Source organism: Vulpes lagopus, chromosome 11 (assembly GCF_018345385.1).
Source record: "Vulpes lagopus strain Blue_001 chromosome 11, ASM1834538v1, whole genome shotgun sequence".
Taxonomy (NCBI): domain Eukaryota; kingdom Metazoa; phylum Chordata; class Mammalia; order Carnivora; family Canidae; genus Vulpes; species Vulpes lagopus.
Genome location: NC_054834.1, coordinates 46,674,571 through 46,696,208, shown reverse-complemented (window position 1 = coordinate 46,696,208; position 21,638 = coordinate 46,674,571). Strand labels below are relative to the sequence as shown.

Here is a 21,638-nt window from a genome sequence, read left to right as displayed (position 1 = left end):
ACCATCAGAAAAAATCAGCCAGAATTACATTTGACTTCTTATCTCTTAGAGAGCTTTTGGGGAAGTTGGGGAAGCCCGTTAAGTCATGGATTTATAGAGGGACATATGTAGTGTCTCCTATTGGAAAAGCTTTTAAAGTCCTGATGGATTCTCAGCCCCACGATTTGCCTGGGGCCATGGTGAATAAGACAATTTCTCTTCATCCCTTTCAGACCTAAAATCAACCCTGATGCATTCATTTCTTATCTAAAGTCTGTTGATTGTTGCCAAATCAAACCCTGGGGCCTCTGAAGCTGAAGGTTTTTAAGTGAAATGTCATGTATTTAAAACAGTCTGTCCAAAGCTTAGCGTTCTCCCTGAGGATTTAAAGTTTCGATATGGGGATCTAGAGTCCTGGGCTTGATGATGTCTGTCAGAAGAAAGTGGCTGGACTTCTATAAATCAATTGCTGGCAAATGTTGGCAGCCCTGCTTCCCATCCCCTGACTAGAATTGAGGGTCCTTTATCAAGAAGCAAATCAGATATTATAATTACAGAAAATATGGATTAAGCACCACCCTCCACCTATGTGCCAGGCACAGTGCTCAGAGCTTTGCATATAATACCTCATTTAAGCTTTACAGCAGCCCCACAAAGGAGGTACTAAATAAATCTCTTGCAAGGAAGAGATTTAGAAACTAGAATACTATCCTGGAACTGGTACGTTACGGGGCCAGGATTCAAAACCAGGTCTAATTGACTCTCAGATGCTTTGTTTTTCTTTTTTAATTTAATCGAAGAGACAAATGCACATCATTAAAAGGTAAAAAGTCCAGAAGAGTGCATGATAAAAAAACAAGTTTCCCACACCAATCCTGATTTTCTCATTCCTCCCCAAACCTGTGTTCCCAATCACTATACTGAACTTCGTTAAGATACACAAAAAATGAGTTTGACTCAATTAGAAGAATTTGCTAATATTATAGATGAAGCTATAGAAATATAGTACAATTCTTAGAAGAGATGACATTGTACAAGTCAACACCAAAACAATTTTTTTTTTATTTATTTTTTTATTTATTTATGATAGTCACAGAGAGAGAGAGAGAGAGGCAGAGACATAGGCAGAGGGAGAAGCAGGCTCCATGCACCGGGAGCCTGATGTGGGATTCGATCCCGGGTCTCCAGGATCGCGCCCTGGGCCAAAGGCAAGCGCCAAACCACTGCGCCACCCAGGGATCCCCCCAAAACAATTTTAAAGAGGGACCTGTTACCAGTGTTACCTGTTTTGGTTATTTCTTTAAAAATAAAAATCCAAAATTTGAGTTCTTATACTGGATACAGAATTCAGGGCCTTCATGGATTATTAGCACCATTATATTGTATATAAAATGATATGTATCTGTACGTGTACTTGTATGAATTTTTCTGGGAGAGAATCTCTAGTTTTTGTCAAATTCTTGAAGGAGGCTGTGACCCCTAAATAGTTCAGAACCACAGCTTTAATCCCTCAACCTAGATGTTCCCATTGTAGATTGGAAGAGAGAGAAGAATGCTGGTTTATATTTTAGTGGGAGTAAGAAATGGCACTGGTTCATGAGACCCCAGTCCATGAAGATGTGGCCTCCTCAAGCCCCTGGTCATTGCAGCCACCTATGAATCAGACAGCCCTTCCCTTAGGAAGCTTGTCAAAGTTGCCCATCTTTCATGGGCCTTTGACTGGGACTCTCAAAACTATATTTTGTTTCCCTCTGACTGCCAGCCTTCCTAGAAATGCCTGGTTTTCATCCATGCTCCCAAATATTGTTGGATTGCGCCAAAGAACCAGGACCTTCCTCCTCCTTATCCCTGCTGGGGTTACCACAATAATTATCTCTCCCGTCTCCAATGTTTGCTTGACCAAGAAGTAGACTTGGAAACTTCTCCCAGTCTTTTCTAAATCTCGGCTCTCTTTTAACTCAGGAACCAGTTTACAAACTTAAAGTTTGTAAAATTCAAACTTTAAGACCCTCTGAGAAGCAGTCCAAGCACTAAGATCCATAGCCTCACCCATCACTGGCCTCCTTGCATTTGACTAGGTCCTTGAGAAGAATGATTCTCAACCACGACAGTTTTCTCCCTGTGACAGCTGTTCACATCCATGGTACTGCTTCTCCAATGTGGACAGGGGACATACGCGAATCTGAGTAGAGGAGAGAACCATTGGGTTAGAGAGAGCCCAGCTTGGTCATTTGAGTCTGGGTGTGGAATACACTAGAAATGAACTCTGTCCAGTTCTGAAGAATACCTACTCTGATGAAGACAGCTGGGTCTCAGGCCTCTAGTTCAGCATCAGAGGACTTTGGTTTCTCCTCAGATCTGTCTGAATCAGGTGCTGGGAACCTCTTGCTAATGCTCATGAGGGAGGCAGAACGCCTTAGGAGAGCTCCCCGCTCTGCAGCCTAGGGCTGGGGTCTGGGGGCAGACATCCAGAGCTGGCCGAGCCTTCAGCCCCGACAAACAGACTGGTGGGGGCTAATGAGGCCTAGTGGCTCACTGAAGGCTGGGGTCCTTGACCAAGGTTGGGGGTGTGGCCAGAGCAGCTGCTGGCTGAAAGTGGGGAGTTCCCAGGATAAATATCCAATAACAAAGTCAGATTGCATCCAGAGGAAACCTGTGCAGAAACCGAGCAGCATGCTGACCTTTTCCTGAATAAATCTTGATTGTAATAATAGAGGATTTTATGAAAATGAAAAACAATTACATTAGCTGTTCCAGAAAGAGATTCACTTGCTTGATGGACTGCAAAAGCTAATTGGTTGGCAATTTTTTTTAATAAGTCTAGAGCTTAGAATGGAATATCCCTAGTAATTTGATTATTTTGCTCTGCAAGAAGGTACACAATGCACAATGCCTGTGTCTTCTGACCATATTATTATGAGGACAGCCTGAGGGTGTCCATCTGCTCTGGCAGCTTAGTGGGTTGGTGTGTGGGAGCCGTCTCAGCCCTCAAAGTAATGTGTTCTCAAGTCAGGGGAGATCTGGCAGAGAAGGTATGGAGCAGGGCTGACCATGAGGTGGCGAGTAGAATTTGAATGGGGAGCTGACAAGAGAGAGCTTGCTCCTGAGTGACCAACCTGGTGGTCATTCTCTTCTCCACCCAGACTTTCTAGAAGGGCTCTGAGGCCCAGAAAAGCAGGTGGCAGTTTGTGGAACTTGTGCTCTTGTTCTTGGCAGTGCCTCTCACGATTGTGTTTTCTGGGCATTCATGCGAGTGCTCTCCAGCTTGCCCTCTTCCCTTCTCGTCCAGTTTATCACAGTTCAGTGAAGAGAACATGATGGACCCCTACAACCTCGCCATCTGCTTCGGGCCCTCACTGATGTCGGTGCCTGAGGGCCACGACCAGGTGTCCTGCCAAGCCCACGTGAACGAGCTGATCAAAACCACCATCATCCAGCATGAGAACATCTTCCCAACCCCCAGGGAGCTGGAGGGCCCCATCTACAGCAGAGGAGGAAGCACAGAGGACTACTGGTAGGGGGCTCTGGGCTGGAGAGGGGGAGGGCATCCCCAGTACACACCGGTGTGGCGGCCAGATGGCCAAGCGAGACCCGAGGGAAACACCCAGATCCTCTCAGCCTCCCACTCCCAGGCAATACAAGCTGCCAGGATCTGGGGGTGGTGCTGGCAGTACCCCCACCTCGGCCTGACCTACAGAGTGCCACTTTGTGCCACCTCCCTGGGTTTTTTTTTTTTTTTTTTTTAATGAGTTTTTAGTGGTGAGGAACATTCTGGAAAATAATGACAACAATAATAGGAATATTAATAATCTCCAGGAAAGGAAAATGTAGAAAGTTGTATTTAGAACAGCCGTTTGTCAGTGAACAGTGTCTGTCAGGGTCCTGCTCTGTGGTGTGCCCTGTAAGAGATACAAGCCTGGATCCCAGAAATAAGAATTTCTTTCCTCTTGTGAAGAGTGTAGACATGAGGCATAATTTCCTCAGTGTGGGTTTGTACACTGATAATTGAGAGTGATCACAGAGATTTGTGAAGAAAAAAGGGGGTAAGCTCCGTTTTCAGCGGGGTAGGCATACTTCCATCCTAAAGCGAGTTGCAATCCTACCGGGCAAGGTCTTTCGTGACCTAGCCTGGGAACAGAAGTATAAAAGGAATCCCTAGGGCACATCTTTACTAGACCCTCTGTTAGACAATTGACAAATGACTATTTCCATGTTGCAGATGCAGTCACTGTAACCTAGAGAGGCCGGTGACGATCCTAGGCCATCATAGTGGTGGGGATTCCAACCCCAAAGGGTCTTAGTACAGGACACCATCCAGGACCCCTCACGACACCCCAGGGTACCACTTACAGTGTCATCTTCCCGTCAAACACTACCTCTCTCTTTTACCCCCTAATGTCCCTTACCTCCTCCACCCCCACCCCACATGCCTGTTAGCCCATCTTCCCCCTCGAGTGGTGCTTCAGCCTGGGCTGAAAGCCTCAGCCAGCCCAAATCGGATTCCATCTGAACTCAACATCTGGAACCAGTTCAGCAGCCCCATTGCTATCCACTAAGGTAGGGGAGGACAGCATAGGTATCTACTTAATTAGAGGCCAGTGAGTCCATGCCTCTCCCTGATGGCCACAGAAGGAACCTCTTGCCTGAGGAGTGGAGACTGTGATATTTGTTTGTCTGTGCATCTAAAACTACCACGGACACCCCTGGGTTGGATCTTGACCGCTGTCCTGCGGATCCCAGAGGCTGGAGAAACCTATGCTTGCCAGCTCGGAGAGCAAGCTTTTTGTCACTGCCAGATGGTTGGTGGGGATGGGGGAAGTTGTTCAGGTCTCAGCCTGCGAGCTGAGGAGCTCCAGGGAGCTGTCCTTGTGCACATGACTGGGAGAGTTGGTTTCTCTCTCGCTTGTGGGTTAAGAAGCTGTGGACTAGGGTTCCCAGTGCCTGCTTTATGTTCCTTCCAAAGTGTTTCCTCACTTCTCAGACATCTCTGGACCGATCCCAGGACACAGAGCCCCCCATGGCCCTGGTCCCCCAGAGTCGTCGTCGGGGTGGCTGGCAGGGGCAGAGACGGGGGCACCTTCTGCCAGTTCTTGCCAAAGCATCTCCACCCCCCTCACCCCCGCTGCTGTTTGTTTTGCATCCGAAATTTATTAGCAGCCTCAGGAAAAACCACAAGATTAGTCAGGGAATGTTACTACCACCGACTGGGTGGGAAGCCAGAAGCACCCAGGGATCAAGAGTAGGTGACCTTGGGTAAGAAGGACCGTCTGACTGCTGGACTCATACCCACACTGAAGGCTCCCAGCCTCTCTTCTTCGGGAAGAGAAGTGCCAGTGAAGCAGGAGATAAGATAGATGAAGGAGGAGGGGAGAGGGGGGCACAGGGGATGCTAGAGCCTGAGAATCCTGGAGGATGGCTAGGAAGAGGGAGCTCCTAGCTGCTTGGCCTCCCTGCCGCTGTGGAGAAGAGAGGCCCATCCCACTTCACCATGCTTCCCAAGCCCTGATGCAAAAATTCAGTTTCCTAGGGCTGCCTGCTGTTGGGCTGGTTGGGCTTCCTCAGACCACAGGCATCGATGGGCTGAGGTGTTGCTGAGGTGTGGCTGTGGGACAGCCTAGGAGTCTATCGCTAGAATTGGCCTTAGAGAAGCATCATTTTGCCTTTATGTTAGAGCAGGAGTTTTCCAAGTGGAGTCCTTGGACCAACAGCACCTACGTAACACAGGACTGGCTAGGAACACTTAACACTCTAGCTCTGCCCAGCCCTTGAGAATTAGAAAGTCTAGGGGTGAGGCAGCCCACTTTTAACAAGCCATCCAGGACTCCCTAAAGTTTGAAATTGTTGCCTCGGTGGATGGCCACGTAAGTAAACTTGGAACTCTGGAGGGAACTGAGGTTCCGCCTTGTCACCCCACCTTTAGGGCCCCAAGGAGCTCTAAAAGGTCATGAAACTCAGCAGAGGGCTTTTCGGCCCAGTAAACAGTGAAAAATTGTGCCCATGTTTTTTGATAAGGAGGAATACGTGTTGATGTGCTCCCAGGATATTCTCTGGAGTCTGGAGAACCTCCTTGGAACTGACTTCTGAACTGGTCCCCTGGTCTTTGAGGAGATTTTCAGAGTGAAAGACCCATCCCCAGGGGAGGGATAGGCTATAGGCTCCAAGGTAGGAACCGTGAGGCCAGGTGGTGGATGGAGGAGGTGATAATGCTTCCGTAGAATTGCCTAGAAAAGCTCCCTTGTTTTTGTCTGTTTCTCAGGAAGTCAGAACTTCCTGGTGTCCATCCCCATCCACTCTCATGTCCACAAGCCAGGAGACCAGGAGTAGAAATGTCTTTCCTAGTAACTTCCCTGGCCATTTTCCATTCTCAACCCTGGATGATTTTAGACTCTGAACTGTTGAAGAACTTGACTAGCTTGCATGTCCTCCCTCTCGCAGATCCAGCCCACGGCAGGCTCTTCTTCTCCCTCTGATTTACCTCCCATTCTCTCACCCGTACACAAACCAAACCACAAAGCCTAGAGACAGAAGCAAAATGAAAAAGAAGGGAAGGAAGGCCACTTACTAACCAGTCCGTCATGTCTCTGAATCCTCACACAACTCTGTGAGGCATACAGACCACTATCCTCAATTCACTGATTAGGTGACTATGGCTTGAGTTTCATTGCCTTGCCCAGGATCACACAGTTACCAAGTGTTGGAGCTGATTTTCAGGCTCTCTTGTGTCCCATGCCAAGGCCTAGTTAGTGTTCTCTTCCTCGTGCTCTGTTCAGGGATCTATTCACCTCGAGAAACAGCCCCAGAGAATTTGAGTTGTTCTGTATTTTCGAAAAGACTTATTTTGTAGATTCAAAGGGATCCTCTGTCTCAGGATATTCTAAGTCCCAGGCGGTCTCAGTTTTTCAGCAGGGGCTAGATAGACTGGAGAACCCTGGGAGCCTTGTCTTTCATCAGCATTGTCTATAGTGAGCAATTAGGATGTAGGGAGCAGGAGATGGTTTTCGAGCCCTTGCTCCAAGGAAGCTGCTTGAAGGAAAAGACAAGAATTTGGTCAGCGAGGGCTGAGGTCCCCATGACTCTTGGTTCTGTTGCAGTGACAGCCCTCATGGAGAGACTACCTCGGCTGAGGACTCAACCCAGGACGTGACTGCAGAACACCACACGAGTGATGATGGTACGGGGCCCTGCTTCTGGGGCAGTGGGGCCACCGGGGGTGAAACGGAAGGGAGGGATCGTGTAGCCTCTGCTCCCAGTGCTCCTTCCTGCTCAGCAGCCCCCTGAAGACAGGCAGCGGGCTCTCCTGTCTCTAATTTTCATTGCTTCCTTTCCTTGGAGAGACAGCCCACCTTCCCAACTAGAATGGTCTCTATGTTCAACCAGAGATGGAGAGAGACCTTTCTGAGCCTTTCAAGCTTCTCGCCTCAACTCCCTATGCCCCTCACCCACCTCCTAGCTCCTTGTCTTGCCTGCCTGTCTTGCTTGCATTGATGTTGGTCCCCTCTCACAGCCTGGACTCCTGCCAGGTAGCTGGAGACCAAAATCAAGGAGAGCTCATTTGAAAAAACTGTAAGCCTGGGGAATAGAGAAGCTGGGTGCCAAGAACCCAACAGAAGCAAGCCAGAGGGGAGTGGGACTCAGGATGTAGAAACCACACACTTTCATGCCTGCTGACTGGAAAAATTGACCCTTTCCAAAGTACAGACATTCGAGCGCTGTGCAGCCTGGCGGGTGTGCGTCGAGAGGTGGAATGCACAGCTGTCACCACAGGCCCCTCGGCAGCGCCCATGATTTATTAGGGTCTGTCCAGCCAGCATGCTTCCCCTCCTTCCAACAGTTCCACACCTCCATTTCTGGACCACTTGGGCTCTTGGAAGACTCAGCAGCTGACAAGGGGCCTCAGAATTTTCTGGGCATGAGAATGAAATGGCACAGTCTGTGGAGCTTTCCCCGCTTTCCACCTTGCTATGAATTCTGCAATCCCAGGCCAGCTTTTTAGAGGAGAAAAAAAATTAGGGCCGCTTATTTGGATGCTGAAGTCAGATGGATCAATATGATAATCTGCCCCGTTACAGGAGGGAAGGAGGTGAACTAGGGAAATTTGTCCCTGCTGGAAGTTTTGTGTGTCTTATCTCTAAGACCCTAGTGAAATAGAGGTATTTTATAGCTGAGAAAACAGAGGCCAGAGAGGTCAAGTGATAAGGCCCAAGGCTATACAGCACTGAGATTTGGGATATTTAGATGGGCTTTCTCTGATGTGCTTCCTTATAGTAAAATCTCCAGCCCTGCCTATTAAGGAGCAGGCTCACTAGTCATGCTATTTGGGCATGGGCTGGCCTCTAGGCAGCCTTCCTGTCCACTACCCAGAACATCCAACTTGAACCTCAGGTTCCAGGTTTCTGGGAGCTTTATTTCTTCCTCTGTGACCTCCATCTGCTGCTCAGCACAGATAATGGTAACGATGACCAGTTAGAAAACTGGCTAATATCTACACAGTGCTGACTATAGGCTGGGCACTGTTCTAAAAGCTTTTACAAATTTCTGCTTATTGACTCCTCCTAATAACTTCATGAAAAAAGGCACTATTGTCTCCTGTCCCCAGAGGAGGAGACGAAAGCACACTCAAAAATAAAGACATTGCACTTGCAAACCCCTTTTAGTTTTCAAATTACTTTTATGTATGTTTTCCCATGTATTATCCACAAAATAGATTTCCATGTTTTGCGCCTTGCAAAGGGGATTGGGTGAGTTATTTTCTCCTTACGGAGACTAAAAGCTCGTGGTCTACTAGGGGGAGTGGATAACATAAGTAAAATTTACTGTATTGGAAGTACCATACAATAAATGTTCTGCAATTAATGGAGTTATTTTATGATCAGAAAAGAAACGATGCATACCAATACAGCACGGCAGGTTCAGTGATAGGGTTTGGCGTAAAGAGCTGTGGACACACCAGAGAAATTACTCTTTGCCCTGAGTGGAGCTCAGCCTGTTGGGCAGTCTGACTGTACCCGAGCAAGATGAGACTCTGCATGTGTGGTTCATTTTTGCACAGAAACTGCTGAGAGAAAAAAGTATTCTTTGTTTTGTTTTTTAATGATGATGTGTAAAATTGTGACTCAGTGTGCTACATCAGGAAGATGACAGAGAGAGAGATTTTAGTGGGGGGCAGAGCCTGATGAAAGGCAGGAAGGGGCACACAGGCACTTTCAGAGTGATGGCCAGCCTCCACGGGAATCCCCAGCCTCAAGCATAGATCGGCAGTGGCTGCTTTGTCACACCGGGTTATCTTCCCACCAGGGTGAGTTCAGCTAATTGGGCTTTTCCGCCCAGTTTCCTGAGTCTGTTGGTCCCAACAACATGTGTTTCCTTCTTTCTGCCCCTCGCAGAGTGTGAGCCCATCGAGGCCATTGCCAAGTTTGACTACGTGGGCCGGACAGCCCGAGAACTGTCCTTCAAGAAAGGGGCATCCCTGCTGCTCTACCAGCGGGCTTCCGATGACTGGTGGGAAGGCCGGCACAACGGCATCGACGGACTGATTCCCCATCAGTACATCGTGGTCCAAGACACGTACGTTGGGTCCCCTGCCCCTCTGGGTGAGCCCCTGCTGCACTGTGGGAGGGGGGCCTTGATTTCTGGCGCCACAGGAGGCTGAGGGAGACCAACCGCTAGGGGGCGCCAACACCGTTCTTGAAAACCCCCGCCCCCCACAAGACTCCGTGGAGGATTGTTTTTTAGCCTCTTCCCCCTGCAAATCGCTCCCCCACCCACCTCCCCCCTAGTCATTTTGGAAACTCGCCAGTGCTCGTGCTCATCCACACTTAAACCTGATGAGTGATAAGGAAGAGTTATTGTTGGAGCACTTACATTTCCTTCTGGAAGGCTCAAGCTGGGGAAAACACTTTTACTTTTTTTTTTTTTTTTTTTTTTTTTAAACACCTATGCTCATCCCAACCAGTTGGGCCACCGATAGGGCGCTTTTCCACTTGCAAACGAAAAGTGATGCTTTGAAAAAAAAAAGAAAAAAATGATGCATTGCTTTTTCTAGGACATCTAGTTTAAGCAGCCTTGTGGAAACGAGCCAGGTCATTTAACCAAGATGAGGTCGACCTGGGGGAGGACGGGAGAAAAGGGGAGAGGACCTCGGGGAGTAAAGGGAACCGGGAACCGGCCCCAGAGAGACTTCACCAGATGGGCTGTCCGTTGGCTCCAGCTCTTTGAAGCAAAGTCTCCAGGGCAGGGGGGCTTCCCTCCCAGCCCCCCAGCAAGCCTGCCCTCCCTGCCCCTTTGCCCCGCCTCCCTGCCCCTGACGCCCCACCCCTGAATAGATGCTGTCACTGTTTTTAGCCCTTCCCTTAATATTATTTTTTAAAGGTTGATATCCTGAATGAGTCTGCACCCTCCCAGCCTCTCCCCGGCTCGTTCTGCAGGGAGATCCTCCCTCTGTTGATAACATCGCAAACCTGGTGGTCATCTGTGCGTGGACAGGACCCTCCCAAATTTAGCATTATGACTTCACTACAGGACCGAGAGAAGATGAATTGTGGGGGAGAAGGGGCTTTCTTTGTCATCAGTAGCCAGAGGGGCCGGGAGAGCAGTGGAATGACCCGGGACCGGCCTGGACCCTCTAAGCAGGGCTTGATGCTCGACGACTGAGTGTGCCGGTGTCCTGCCTCAACGCCGGCATCTCCAGAGCCAGCACAGAGCAGCCTGTCCTTGCCCCGCAAGGCTCGGGACCTCAGCAGATAAACCGCAACCTGGACCGGCCGCCTCCTTCTCCAGGAGGTGGCCCCGGCACCGCTGCCCCAGGAAAGCTGCGTGGGGTAGAAGGCAGATGCCTCCAAGCCAGGTGTCCCCCTAGCTCAGCTCTCCGGCGACGCTGAGGATCCCACAGAACGCAGCGGGATTATTTATTTTTATTTAAACAACCCTCCAAAGGCCCTTAGCTTTCGGCACAGTCTGTTTGCAGAGCTAGCCCAGCCAGGTGTCACCGCTGCCTCGGGGGTCGCGTGTGTATGTGTGTGTGTGTGTGTGTGTGTGTGTGTGTGTGTGTGTGTGTCGGGGGGCCATCTTGCCGATTTAACACTGCTTTTTGTGTTGTTGTTGTTGTTCTTCCCCCCTCCTCCCTGCCTGCCTGCCCCTTCGCCCCCAGCGAGGACGGTGTCGTGGAGAGGTCCAGCCCCAAGTCTGAGATTGAGGTCATTTCTGAGCCACCTGAAGAAAAGGTGACAGCCAGAGCGGGGGCCAGCTGTCCCAGTGGGGGTCATGTAGCCGATATTTATCTTGCAAACATCAACAAGTAAGCTCTGCTTTTCATTTTCTGCTCCCCTGAATGCCTTGTGACACCCAGCCTCACCGTCCGGCCTCCCTCTCTGAGCCTGTGCTGCATGTAGGGCTCCCCGCACTCCCCCACACACCCTCAGGCCTAACATCGCATGTGCTCACTGCTGCTGCAGGGTGGACAGGGCTGAGGAGGCTTCCACAGGCCCCATCGGCAGGTCCCCAGGCTCCGGCCAGCTGCCGCCCTACTGTGGAAGGGTGCCCCAGCCTGGGTTTCTGCAGCATCTGTCAGCTCGGGCCTCCCCGGCCCCATCTGACTACTAAAACTTGGCCAAAGCTTTGGTCACTTTATGCAACTTGGTTTTATACTGTTTCTCAGAGGTGCCTTCTCTTTTCCAGTCCCTGCCCAAATAATAGTTTTTGATGTCTTCTTCCTGGTCCTTCCTTGTGTGTCCAAAGATTCAACATCTTGTGTGTCTTCCACTAGGCTCACGTGACCCCGGATGGGTTTATTTAGATACCATGTGTCTGTTTCCTGCCCTGTCCGGCATTCACTCCGTCAAGGAAAGGAGACTACTCTGCCCCCGCCCACCACCAGCACCCCACAACGAAAGCTTTGTCCTGAGCTTTTTAATCATTGCCTAACTGCCAGCTCCCTTCTGCCCTTTCATACCAGTAGAAATAATTGTCCGTGTTTTCCCTGTTGCTTTAGCCCTGTGTCATCCTCCCCTGTTAAGTCCATTTGCAGATTCCCATTCCTGTCCGGCAGGCTCTTAACTCTGGCCCCAACTTTCATTGTGGCTGTGAGCAGCATCCCAGGGTTTTAACTCCACCCACACCCGATCTGGCCGGCTAGAGGGATTCCACGCCTGTGTGCTGCTGCCTCCCCTAGAGACATTCAGGTTATTGGAGAACTAATCTCATCTCAAGGGGCCAGACACCAAGTCCCAAAGCCTACCGACCTCTTTCCGCCAGACCCTGAAACTTGGCCCAGTGCCAGCGGGATGACAAGCCCCAGGGTGTTCCTGATGAATATGGATTGCAGATGATGTACAGTTTTTATTCCCCCCTGGCTTTGGAGGAATGAAATGATTTGCACATTGAAAACCTGTTAACCGTAGCCTCTGGACACTGAAACTGGAAGGAGAATAAAAGATGCTTGTTGTTTTGAAACTGCACCAGGTCGCCCAGATCTCTTGGCTTTCTTCCAACCAGACGGTAGCAGGGGGAGTGGTTGGGGCACGTGGCTCTCTTCCATCTTTCACCCTCAAGTTAGCAAAGTAGCTGATTCAGCTCACTTAGTGTAGGTATAATTTAAGTCAGACCAGTAAAAAAGAATGAGGATTTTATTTCCTTCCCTCCAGCGTAATGCCCTGCTGGGAGGGCGAGCTAATAAAAAGTAACTGTGGACTAATCACATTTTTTTTCTTTATTTACAAGTCTGTGTTAATTATAAGCCTATAATCATAAGGTTGTAAGCCTCTAATTAACCCAGAAACTGAGGTGGGGTTGGTGGAGGGAGAGTTAAATAATTAGTTAGGTACATGTTTTAAGCCATCATATATGTGCTGCCATTTGTACAAAGAAATTGTAAAGGATAATAGCCGAAATAGTCAGAAGGTGAACACCAGGTGGAAAGTCAAGGTGGTTCCCTTACTCCTTCCTTGGTGATGTCAGGACGGGGTTCTCAGAGGATGTGGTCTCCCCAGACACCAGCTAGTCAGTGGGTGAGTGGCAGCCCCTGAGGAGTGACTCTGAAAAAAAAAAAAAAAAAAAAAAAAGGAGTGACTCTGCCCTTCCAGCCTCACTGCCTGCCCCACACGTCGCTCCTTCCCAGGGCCCCAGGTTCTTTCACACCCCTGGACCTTCACATCTGCCGCCTCCTCCCTCTGATAAGCTCCTCTTCTCCCTTCAAGACGTAGTCAGAAGATTTACCTCCTTGGGGAAGCCTGGCTAACACCCCCGAGGGCCACCTAACCACCTTGAGTTAGGTGCCCTCGTTCTGTAGTCCCACAGTAGTTTGAGCGTCTCTCGGGACTCAAGGTGCACTCGGATAAACCACCAGGCTGAGCATCTTGAAACCAAGAGCTCTGCCTTCCTCTCCTCACGTCCCAGGGGCCTGGCCAGGGACCTGGCACACACCAGCCACTCCACAATCTGCCCCCTCAGCAGTTTGAGCTTTGTGAGTCAGCCATCCTCAAGTGGAAAGAGGAAATCAGCAAGAGAGTTATTCGGGTGTGGCATTCAATTTAACTTCACACATATAGCGAGGGCCCACTGCCGTGCCAAGCGCCCATGCTGGTTATTCAGAGGTGAATAATATAGTGCCTGGCCTCCGTGCTCATTCCCGCAAGGTAAATACCATAGAGACAGGTAACAAAAAAGCAGTGCCATCGATGCTCTGAAGGGAACAAAAGCGGGAGTGTGTGCTTCTGCCTGCCGTTGGAGTTGGGGTACTAGGGAAGACTTTGCAGGGGAAGTCATTTCAGCTGAGCCACATAAGACTCTGAGAACATCCTTCTGCTCGAGAATGGCTGACACCCAAGGCTAAATGGCCTGAGCAGGCAGCTTCAGGAAATGTGTGCCAGGTTCCACGCTGGCCCCAAAGTAGAAGACCTAACCAGTGAACGGGACCAGGACTGGATTAGGACACTGACTCTGCCACACAGACTAGCTCCTTATCTCCAGTCCCTACCCCTTCCATCTCAATGCCTGCCTCAGCCTTAGTCGCCCGTAGTAGGTTCCAGACAGAGTTGCCCCGCTGCACCTCCCAAACCAGAAGTTGTATTGCTTCTTAGGCTAGGTCTTTAGGGATCTGATCCCAAGAAAAAAATGAAATTATTCAGCAGTAGGCAACACCCATACTACTAGGACTCTGCCAAGCTGTCTTGTATGAGAGTCTCAGTGGTCTGAAGGAGACTGGCCCAGAGCCAGGGTTCAGCCCAGTGCTGGGTGACTTAGGGTCATGTAGATGTATTTCCACCCTAAGAAAATGCACAAACTTGGCCCTAACCCTGCAGCACTGCAGCCTCTTTAAAAAGACTCTGTTCCATGTTTGCAAATAAGAAGCAACAACAGCTTCTTGCCAGAGCCCAAAATGATTACAGTCCTGTAGTTGGCCAAGAAACATGCTAGAATTTGAAAAAATCAACTCTCCTCTTGCGTTCATGGTGATGATGAGAGTTTTTCTCCCACCTGGGCCTTCGTGTCTGTTCAAAGCAGGTCATGGAGGGGGCCTTTCTGTGAATCTGTCCCCCCTTAGAAACTTTCCCTTAATCAGACATTTTTTCTGGCAGCACCTTACATCTTGACAACTCAAAGCCCACAACCACCAAGTAAGTATCTGTTTCTCCTTTGCCCAAGTTGGGGGTGGCAGGGGAACGGAGGCACAGAGACAGCAAGGGGGAAGGTAAAGCCAAGGAGAGAACATGCTGTGTGTCCCTCTCCTTCCAGAAGTCCCTGGATGCCAACACCTGCCCCACTCTCACTCATCCCAGCTTCCTCGGGGCCAGGGCTCCCTGATCACACTGCCCTTTCTGTTTGTGATTGAAGGCAAAGGAAGCGGCCAGAATCTGGGAGCATCCGGAAAACATTTCGGAGCGACAGCCATGGGCTGAGTAGTTCCCTGACTGACTCTGCCTCCCCGGGGGTGGGGGCTAGCTGCCGCCCATCTTCCCAGCCCATCATGAGCCAGAGTCTCCCCAAGGAAGGGCCAGATAAGTGTTCCATCAGTGGGCATGGGAGCCTCAACTCCATCAGCCGCCACTCGTCCCTGAAGAATCGGCTGGACAGTCCACAGATCCGGAAGACAGTGACAGCAGGAAGGTCAAAGAGCTTCAATAACCATCGGCCTGTGGATCCTGAGGTCATTGCACAGGTAACTGGGGGCTTCTGGACACACAGCTGGCCTGTCTACGTTTGTCACTACTGCGTAGTGCAGCCCACATTCATTACGACAGGCCTTGAAACAGCGGCTTTGTACATCACATACCAGGTTCAGAGGCTGCTGGATATCTGGACCCCCACAATGCAGCTCTCTAAACAATTTGCCAACCCCATTAACCCAAGAAGAATTCAAAGACAGAATAAAAGAATTCGGACTTCTGGCTCATGTTCAGGCTGTTTGCAAGGGGCTGTATGTTTTATTTTTTTTAAGATATCATTTATTTATTCATGAGAGACACAGAAAGAGACACAGAGACATAGGCAGAGGAAGAAGCAGGCTCCTCGCAGGGAGCCCATTGTGGGACTTGATCCCTGGACCCAGGATCACACCGTGAGCTGAAGGCACACGCTCAACCGCTGAGCCACCCAGGCGTCCCAGGAGTGTACATTTTAAAGCAAATAATTAGTCTTTTGTTGGAGTCCATTCTGCCTAGGTTTCAGGTCTTGAGAGGGTGGTAGGCTTTAGTGAAGCTGCCCGATTTGTTGAGGCTCAGATGTAGTTCTGGCCATATTTTTCTGCCACCCTGCCCATCCCCCTCTCCTGTTCCCTGAGGTTAATCTCTCATCCATAATGGGAGGTAGAAGATCAATCATTAATCTGCTCCTGTTTTGACAGCCCCCAAATACTCTGCTGGCAGGGGCTTGGGTACCAGAAGGGTTTCCAGCCCAAGGCTTCAGATGGCAGTGGCAATGAGCTCCCTGGTTATAGGGTCTTCCTTCCATATATGCACACCACACTGACAAGTCTCTGTTTTCCATGAAACATTAGCGATCCAGCCCCACCTCTAAAACTCCGACTTCCGGGGCCACTCCAGGCAGTTCACTCAGACGCCTCTCCCAACTCTATAATTTTCATTAGACCAGGTAGGAGCTATGGGCTCCCCGTTGCCCTCTTATCTTTCAACTGAGTTGAGATTCTTGTCACCCCATCTTCCAGGGGGCGATAGAGGCTGCATATGGTCTCTATTGGCTTAATTGTGATGCTCTGCTTCGGGAAGGCGAACCTGGCGAGCATAGTATTAAGCTTGGGGCCTGAGATATCTTGCTTGGCTAACCCTCCATTTCTGCGCCCCTACCTGAGCTCTTGGCTGTGACCTGCCTTGCACCGCGGGAACCCTCCTCCCAGCTCCCTCCTGAGCCAGGGCTTAGTAGGAATGTTAGACTACATTCCTGGCACAGACCCCCCCCTAGCTGTAGAGTGGGACTGAGGAGGGAGATGATGAAGTTCTTCCTGAGCAGTTTTAAGGCTTCAGAACATCATGGGGGTCAGTAAAAATCACTGTCAGCAGAAAGCATGGTTCACCCCGTAAGGGCCAAGGCCTTTGCTTGGAACGTGTCATCTTTCCAAGTGAGCCTGATTCCAAGGGAGGAGCCCTGTGGTGGTTTGAGGGGTGCCTGACACAAGGGTGTGAAAAGGCTGGGAGGGAACTGGGAGGTCTCCCTGAGGGGCAGCTGGCTGTGGATAGAGGGTCTTTGGTTCTGCTATTCTTGAGAGCCCGTTTGTTCCACTGTGACTGGAAAGAGCTGATTTACCTGTGTGGGCTCTGGCTCCCCCTCCTGGTCGCTCCTTGGTCCCCTCTCCTGGTGATGGTAGAAGGAAATGGCTTCCTCAAGCGGGCACTCCAGTGGGTGGGGTGGGGTGCGGTGAGGTGGGGCAAGGGAAGGGGAGGGCGGGGGTGGGAGCACTGGGAGGTGTCCTGATGAATATTCAAGGTCAGGGTCTGGAACCTTTCCTGACCTTTGTCTTTGAAGTCCAAGAAAACGAAGATCATACCACATCTCTACCATTTAGTCAAAAATGGTTTATTATGTACAATTTCAAGCATACACAAAAGTAGAAAGAATTGGATAGTAAATCCCATGTACTTTTCACCAAATTCCTGGCCACTGTTAGTTCACCCAACTTTCCCCTCCCCACTGGATTATATGTCATTTCACCAGAAATATTTTAGTGCATATCTCCAAAACCCGAGGACTTTATTTAAAATAATATTTCAGCCATTCTTTTCTAAAGGCAAAAAAAAAAAAAAAAAATCTCGTGATAATGAAAATCCCTTTTTCCCCCTTCCCCACATTCTGAACATTCGCATGTTTAAGAATTTTGGCCAAAAAAAAAAAAGAATTTTGGCCAAGTAAAATAATCTGGACATCTCCCTCCAGTTGGTTTTTTCGTGATTTGGCCTATGCTGTTGAAACAGGATCCTTGGGGACTTCTCCCTACAGCAGCCTCACCTCCTCCTTTTTCCTGTTTTGCAGGATATTGAGGCAACTATGAACTCTGCCCTGAATGAGCTGCGTGAGCTAGAGCGGCAGAGCAGTGTCAAGCACACCCCCGATGTGGTTCTGGACACCTTGGAGCCCCTCAAGACCTCCCCAGTGGTGGCCCCCACATCGGAGCCCTCCAGCCCCCTGCACACCCAGCTCCTCAAGGACCCCGAGCCCGCCTTCCAGCGCAGTGCCAGTACTGCAGGGGACATCGCCTGCGCCTTCCGGCCTGTCAAGTCTGTCAAGATGGCCGCCCCTGTTAAGCCGCCAGCTACACGACCCAAGCCCACCGTCTTCCCCAAAACAAATGCCACTAGCCCTGGTGTCAACTCCTCATCTTCCCCACAGTCCACTGACAAGTCTTGTACTGTCTGAAGGATATAATTTAATTGTTCTAGACAAGGGGACTGAAGGGACTGACTGTTATTAAAAAAATCTTCCTATTTAACTAGCTTGGGGACTTCAGTTGAAAATTAGATTCTAAGTTGTTCTTGCAGGAATTAGCCTTCCCGTCACCCATAACCTTGAGAATGAAGCCCTCGTTATCACCCTGCCTTGCCCTTCCCACTGCCCTCTGCTTCTCCCCGTCGTCGTAATCCAGCCAGCTGCAGTACATACTGTCCTTAGGTTAGCCAGAGATAGATTTTTCCATTATCAGGTCACTGTGAAATCTGGCACGGCAAGTCATGAGGACACGGGCTCAAGTCTCCGTCCCCTCAGACACAGGGGATGCCTGACCAGATGGTTGGCTACTGACAGCCAGCTTTCAGTGGCATCTTGTTTTGGGTACTGACTTTAGGGAACCATATATAGTCCATTCTCATTTTACGCGCACACACACACACACACACACACACACACACACACACACACACACACAGGTTTTCCTGGTCTCTGGCATGTGTAGCCTCTCCTGGTCCCAGACCAGTCTCTTTGTAAGTTATTGTGGCAGTTCGCACAAGAGCCACCAGGGGTCTCTGTTTCCGTTACAAATCTTGTTATGTCTGGGCCAGAGAACCTAGCCTTTGAAATCTCTCCATCATAAAAAAATTGAACAGGATGGAACTCGATCCTGTAATCTGTCTGGGGTTGGGGGCTTTCTCTCTGTCTTCTCTCTATTGGTGTGAATTGGTCATTGGTGTTTGCTTTTGCTCTCCTTCATCCTCTAGGAATACAACCCAGTCTTTTTATAGAACTTCTGAAGTTTTTCTGAATGTATAGACATTTCTCGGGTTCCCGTCTTTGTCTCCAATGGACCATTTTCCATTTAAGACATTTTCCTGTATAAGACAGTTTTATAGCTGGTTCCACTTAGGTAAAGAGTCTTAAGAGAGTTTCATTGTGTTTATGGCAGGTTTGGAAAAGGTGAGAAATGGGTCCTTCTGCCTCACTTTTTGTGGGCACTTAAGAAAAAATTCATTATGCTATTCAAAAATTAAATTCACCTTCACTAACCCCCAAACTGTTCCCAAATGAAAATGTATCCTAAGTTCACCCCTCTAGTTTGGTTATTCTATAAGATCTCTCTTTAGGGACCAACAGGGGCTTGGAGAGCCCTAGTTAAATTAAAGAGAGACATTACTCCTTAAAACCTGTTTTCTTTTATCCAAATAAGGACAACTAAGAGAACTTTGGCCCCACAGGCTCTAAAGTCTTCTTGAGGCCGGAATCTAACAAAATAAAAAATTGGATGCTGAATATTTTGGCCTGCCTTTGGCCTTTTTTCTGGTTCTCTCCAAAAAGCAGAAATGATGCCCTTGCCTACTTTAATCCGGCCTCCAAAACTGGTGCCCCTCATCCCAGCGCCTGGCTCCACGCTATCCTCCAGGGCTGGAGACCATCACACCCCTGTCTCATGAGTCTCAGACAACTACTTGAGTTAGAGCTGAAGCTCATTCCTCTTCTCTGTTTTCTGGTTTTAAAGCTACGCTTTTAGCCTTATTTTCTACAGGTCAAGAGAGGTGATGGGTTGCCATTCAGATAGGAAAATCTGAGTTTCCTTATGTTTAGCCTAGAAGATTCTTTTTTGGACCAACCTTTTGAAGTTGGCAGTTGGTGCTGTGGAAGATGGTAGGATTTTTTTTCTCACTGTGCAAAGGAAAGAGGAGCTTTGTGGGGAATCGCTAGATTATTAGAAGGATAACCTGCAACACCAGGAAAACTATCCCAAGAGCTAGGAAGGAGAAATGAAGAGCTCCGTCAGTAAAATGAGTCTGGCTGTGGGAAGCGACCCACAGTCCTCTGGATTCTTGGCTTTGTTGCTCTATCCACTGGCCTGTCCTTGTCTGTCATCTGGACTTGCACAGGTCTTGAGCCAGCGGTGGCTTTCAGCCCCAAGGATCTGTTTCCTTGATGAAAATGGAACCCCTACCTTTCCCTTTACATTCCTTTGGATCCAGCCGATCAAAATTGGTACCCATACCTGCCCTTTCCCCTCCTTCTAGCACACTCCTGAGAACGCAAAGCTTTCTTAATGACAAAGCTTTGGGCCTGTTGTGTTGTTCCTGCCTTATTTCTCTTGTAGCCCTTGTACATGACTGTGTCCACTGTCCCCTTGGGCCGTGTCCATCTGCTGATTTGCATCATGAACTGGACAGTGTGTGAGTGGCCGGCCACCTACTCCCCCACCTTCCACCCCAGCTCTGGGAGCCAAGTTGTCTTCCCTCTCTGGTGCTCCTGACGCCTGTGAGATGGACCTGTCGAGAGGACGAGGAACCCACAAAAGGAGAGTCCTTCTCGGCAGAGCTCCTGCAGTCAACTGGAATTCAGGTCGCACACTGTGATTTTTACACCGAAAAAGCCAAAAGGAGCTGGCCACCCGGGGCCAAGGGAGACCAGTCTTCCTCAGCTCTGCTTGCCTAAACCAGCATGATGCTTCAGAGAGCCCTGCTCTGCCCCTCAAGGCATGGATCCTTCTCTCGCTGTGGATTCTGATGGGTCAGGCTTTGGGGAACAGAGGTGGGGTGGAGCAACCAGCATCCCCATTTGGAAAAGAGAGGAGTTTGCAGCCAGCAGCCTGTAAACTGGAAACACTGGTCTCAGCCAACCTCCTCAGGGCGCCCTGGTTTCTCCCCAAGGAGATGAGGAGCGATGACACCAGCAACAGGATGAACAGACCACTGGAAGGGCTGGTGTGTGTGTACTTCACGTGCAGAAGAGAAGTTTAGATCTTCCAGGGAATCGCAATGTTGTGGCGTCTGACTTGTATGTCACGTTTGTGTAAAATGGTATATTCTTTAAAATAGTGTTGATAACTGGAATATTGTATGTATGCTTGGAGATGCTTTGTGTGAACCTAAGACTGTCACTCAACAGATGTTGGATTGGGGAAAATCCAAAGCACAACTTCGAAATAAAATACGTTTTTAGGTTTCGATGCTGCAGTTCCTATCACTTCCCACCCCCTGAAATCTCCAATCCAGGAGTCCAGCTCCCCAGGAGGAAATGTAACTCTGTGCTGGTAGAGCCCCGCCTGGCAACAGGAGAAATGTGACCTCAGGAGCCGGCCACCTTCTCCCTCCCAACAAGGCATGGCAGAGGTGCATCTAGAATGTGGATTCCCCGCCCCCCAGCATTTCCAATTAGCCCGTTTGCAGAGCCTAAAAGGTTTCATAGAAAGCCTTCCAGCTCACCATTGGGCAGTCTGTTGCCATGAGAACCATTTCCTCCACAGAATCCACCCACCCTGTTTTCAGTGAGGACCATTCTCATTTCTATCGCTGGTCAGATTTCCCCATTTGGGAGAGTGGGGCCTGTCAGATTGCTTGCAGGCTTTGCCAGCCACAACCAAGGGTGACGGCTGGGGGTGGGGGGGGTGGGGGGGTGTCTTTCTTCCACATGTGGAGCCCTGAGTCATTCTGCCCTCGGATGCCCTGTGCCTCTGGGAGAAGAGCTGACCCATATGCTTGTGCTGTTGGTGTTGAGCACAGGGGTGGGCATACAGGAAATGCCTTCTCTCCTTTAGATTTTGATTCTAGCAGATCATGAGCTCGGGTGAAATTATTCAAAGGTAGCAGCTGATAATGCATCCTAGGGCTTATACTTCTTTTTACTGGGCTTATTCCAATACCAGAAGCCCCTGGGAAGGGATCAGATCTCTCATATCCAAGAGGATCCCCAGTGTTCAATGGTAATACAAGGAATCCTGTCCTGGTCCCTGGACCAGACACAGTACT

General features: G+C 49.6%; 1 protein-coding gene across 8 annotated transcripts in view; it reads left to right on the top strand.

Moving 5' to 3' along the window:
• Positions 1 to 20,837, top strand: part of SRGAP2 (SLIT-ROBO Rho GTPase activating protein 2) — a 238,265-nt gene extending 217,428 nt beyond the window's left edge. For 2 of the 8 annotated variants that reach the window (XM_041773847.1, XM_041773846.1), the window contains exons 18-24: positions 3,269 to 3,493; positions 7,071 to 7,150; positions 9,363 to 9,543; positions 11,126 to 11,272; positions 14,550 to 14,588; positions 14,806 to 15,130; positions 17,455 to 20,837. In XM_041773847.1, coding sequence (XP_041629781.1) covers positions 3,269 to 3,493; positions 7,071 to 7,150; positions 9,363 to 9,543; positions 11,126 to 11,272; positions 14,550 to 14,588; positions 14,806 to 15,130; positions 17,455 to 17,838 — 1,381 coding nt within the window. In that variant the 3' untranslated portion in view covers positions 17,839 to 20,837. Of the gene's footprint in view, positions 1 to 3,268; positions 3,494 to 7,070; positions 7,151 to 9,362; positions 9,544 to 10,347; positions 10,990 to 11,125; positions 11,273 to 11,740; positions 12,432 to 14,549; positions 14,589 to 14,805; positions 15,131 to 17,454 lie in introns of those variants that run through there. The other 6 variants (XM_041773849.1, XM_041773848.1, XM_041773852.1 and 3 more) reach the window with 5 other exon arrangements.
• Positions 20,838 to 21,638: the final 801 nt, after the last annotated feature.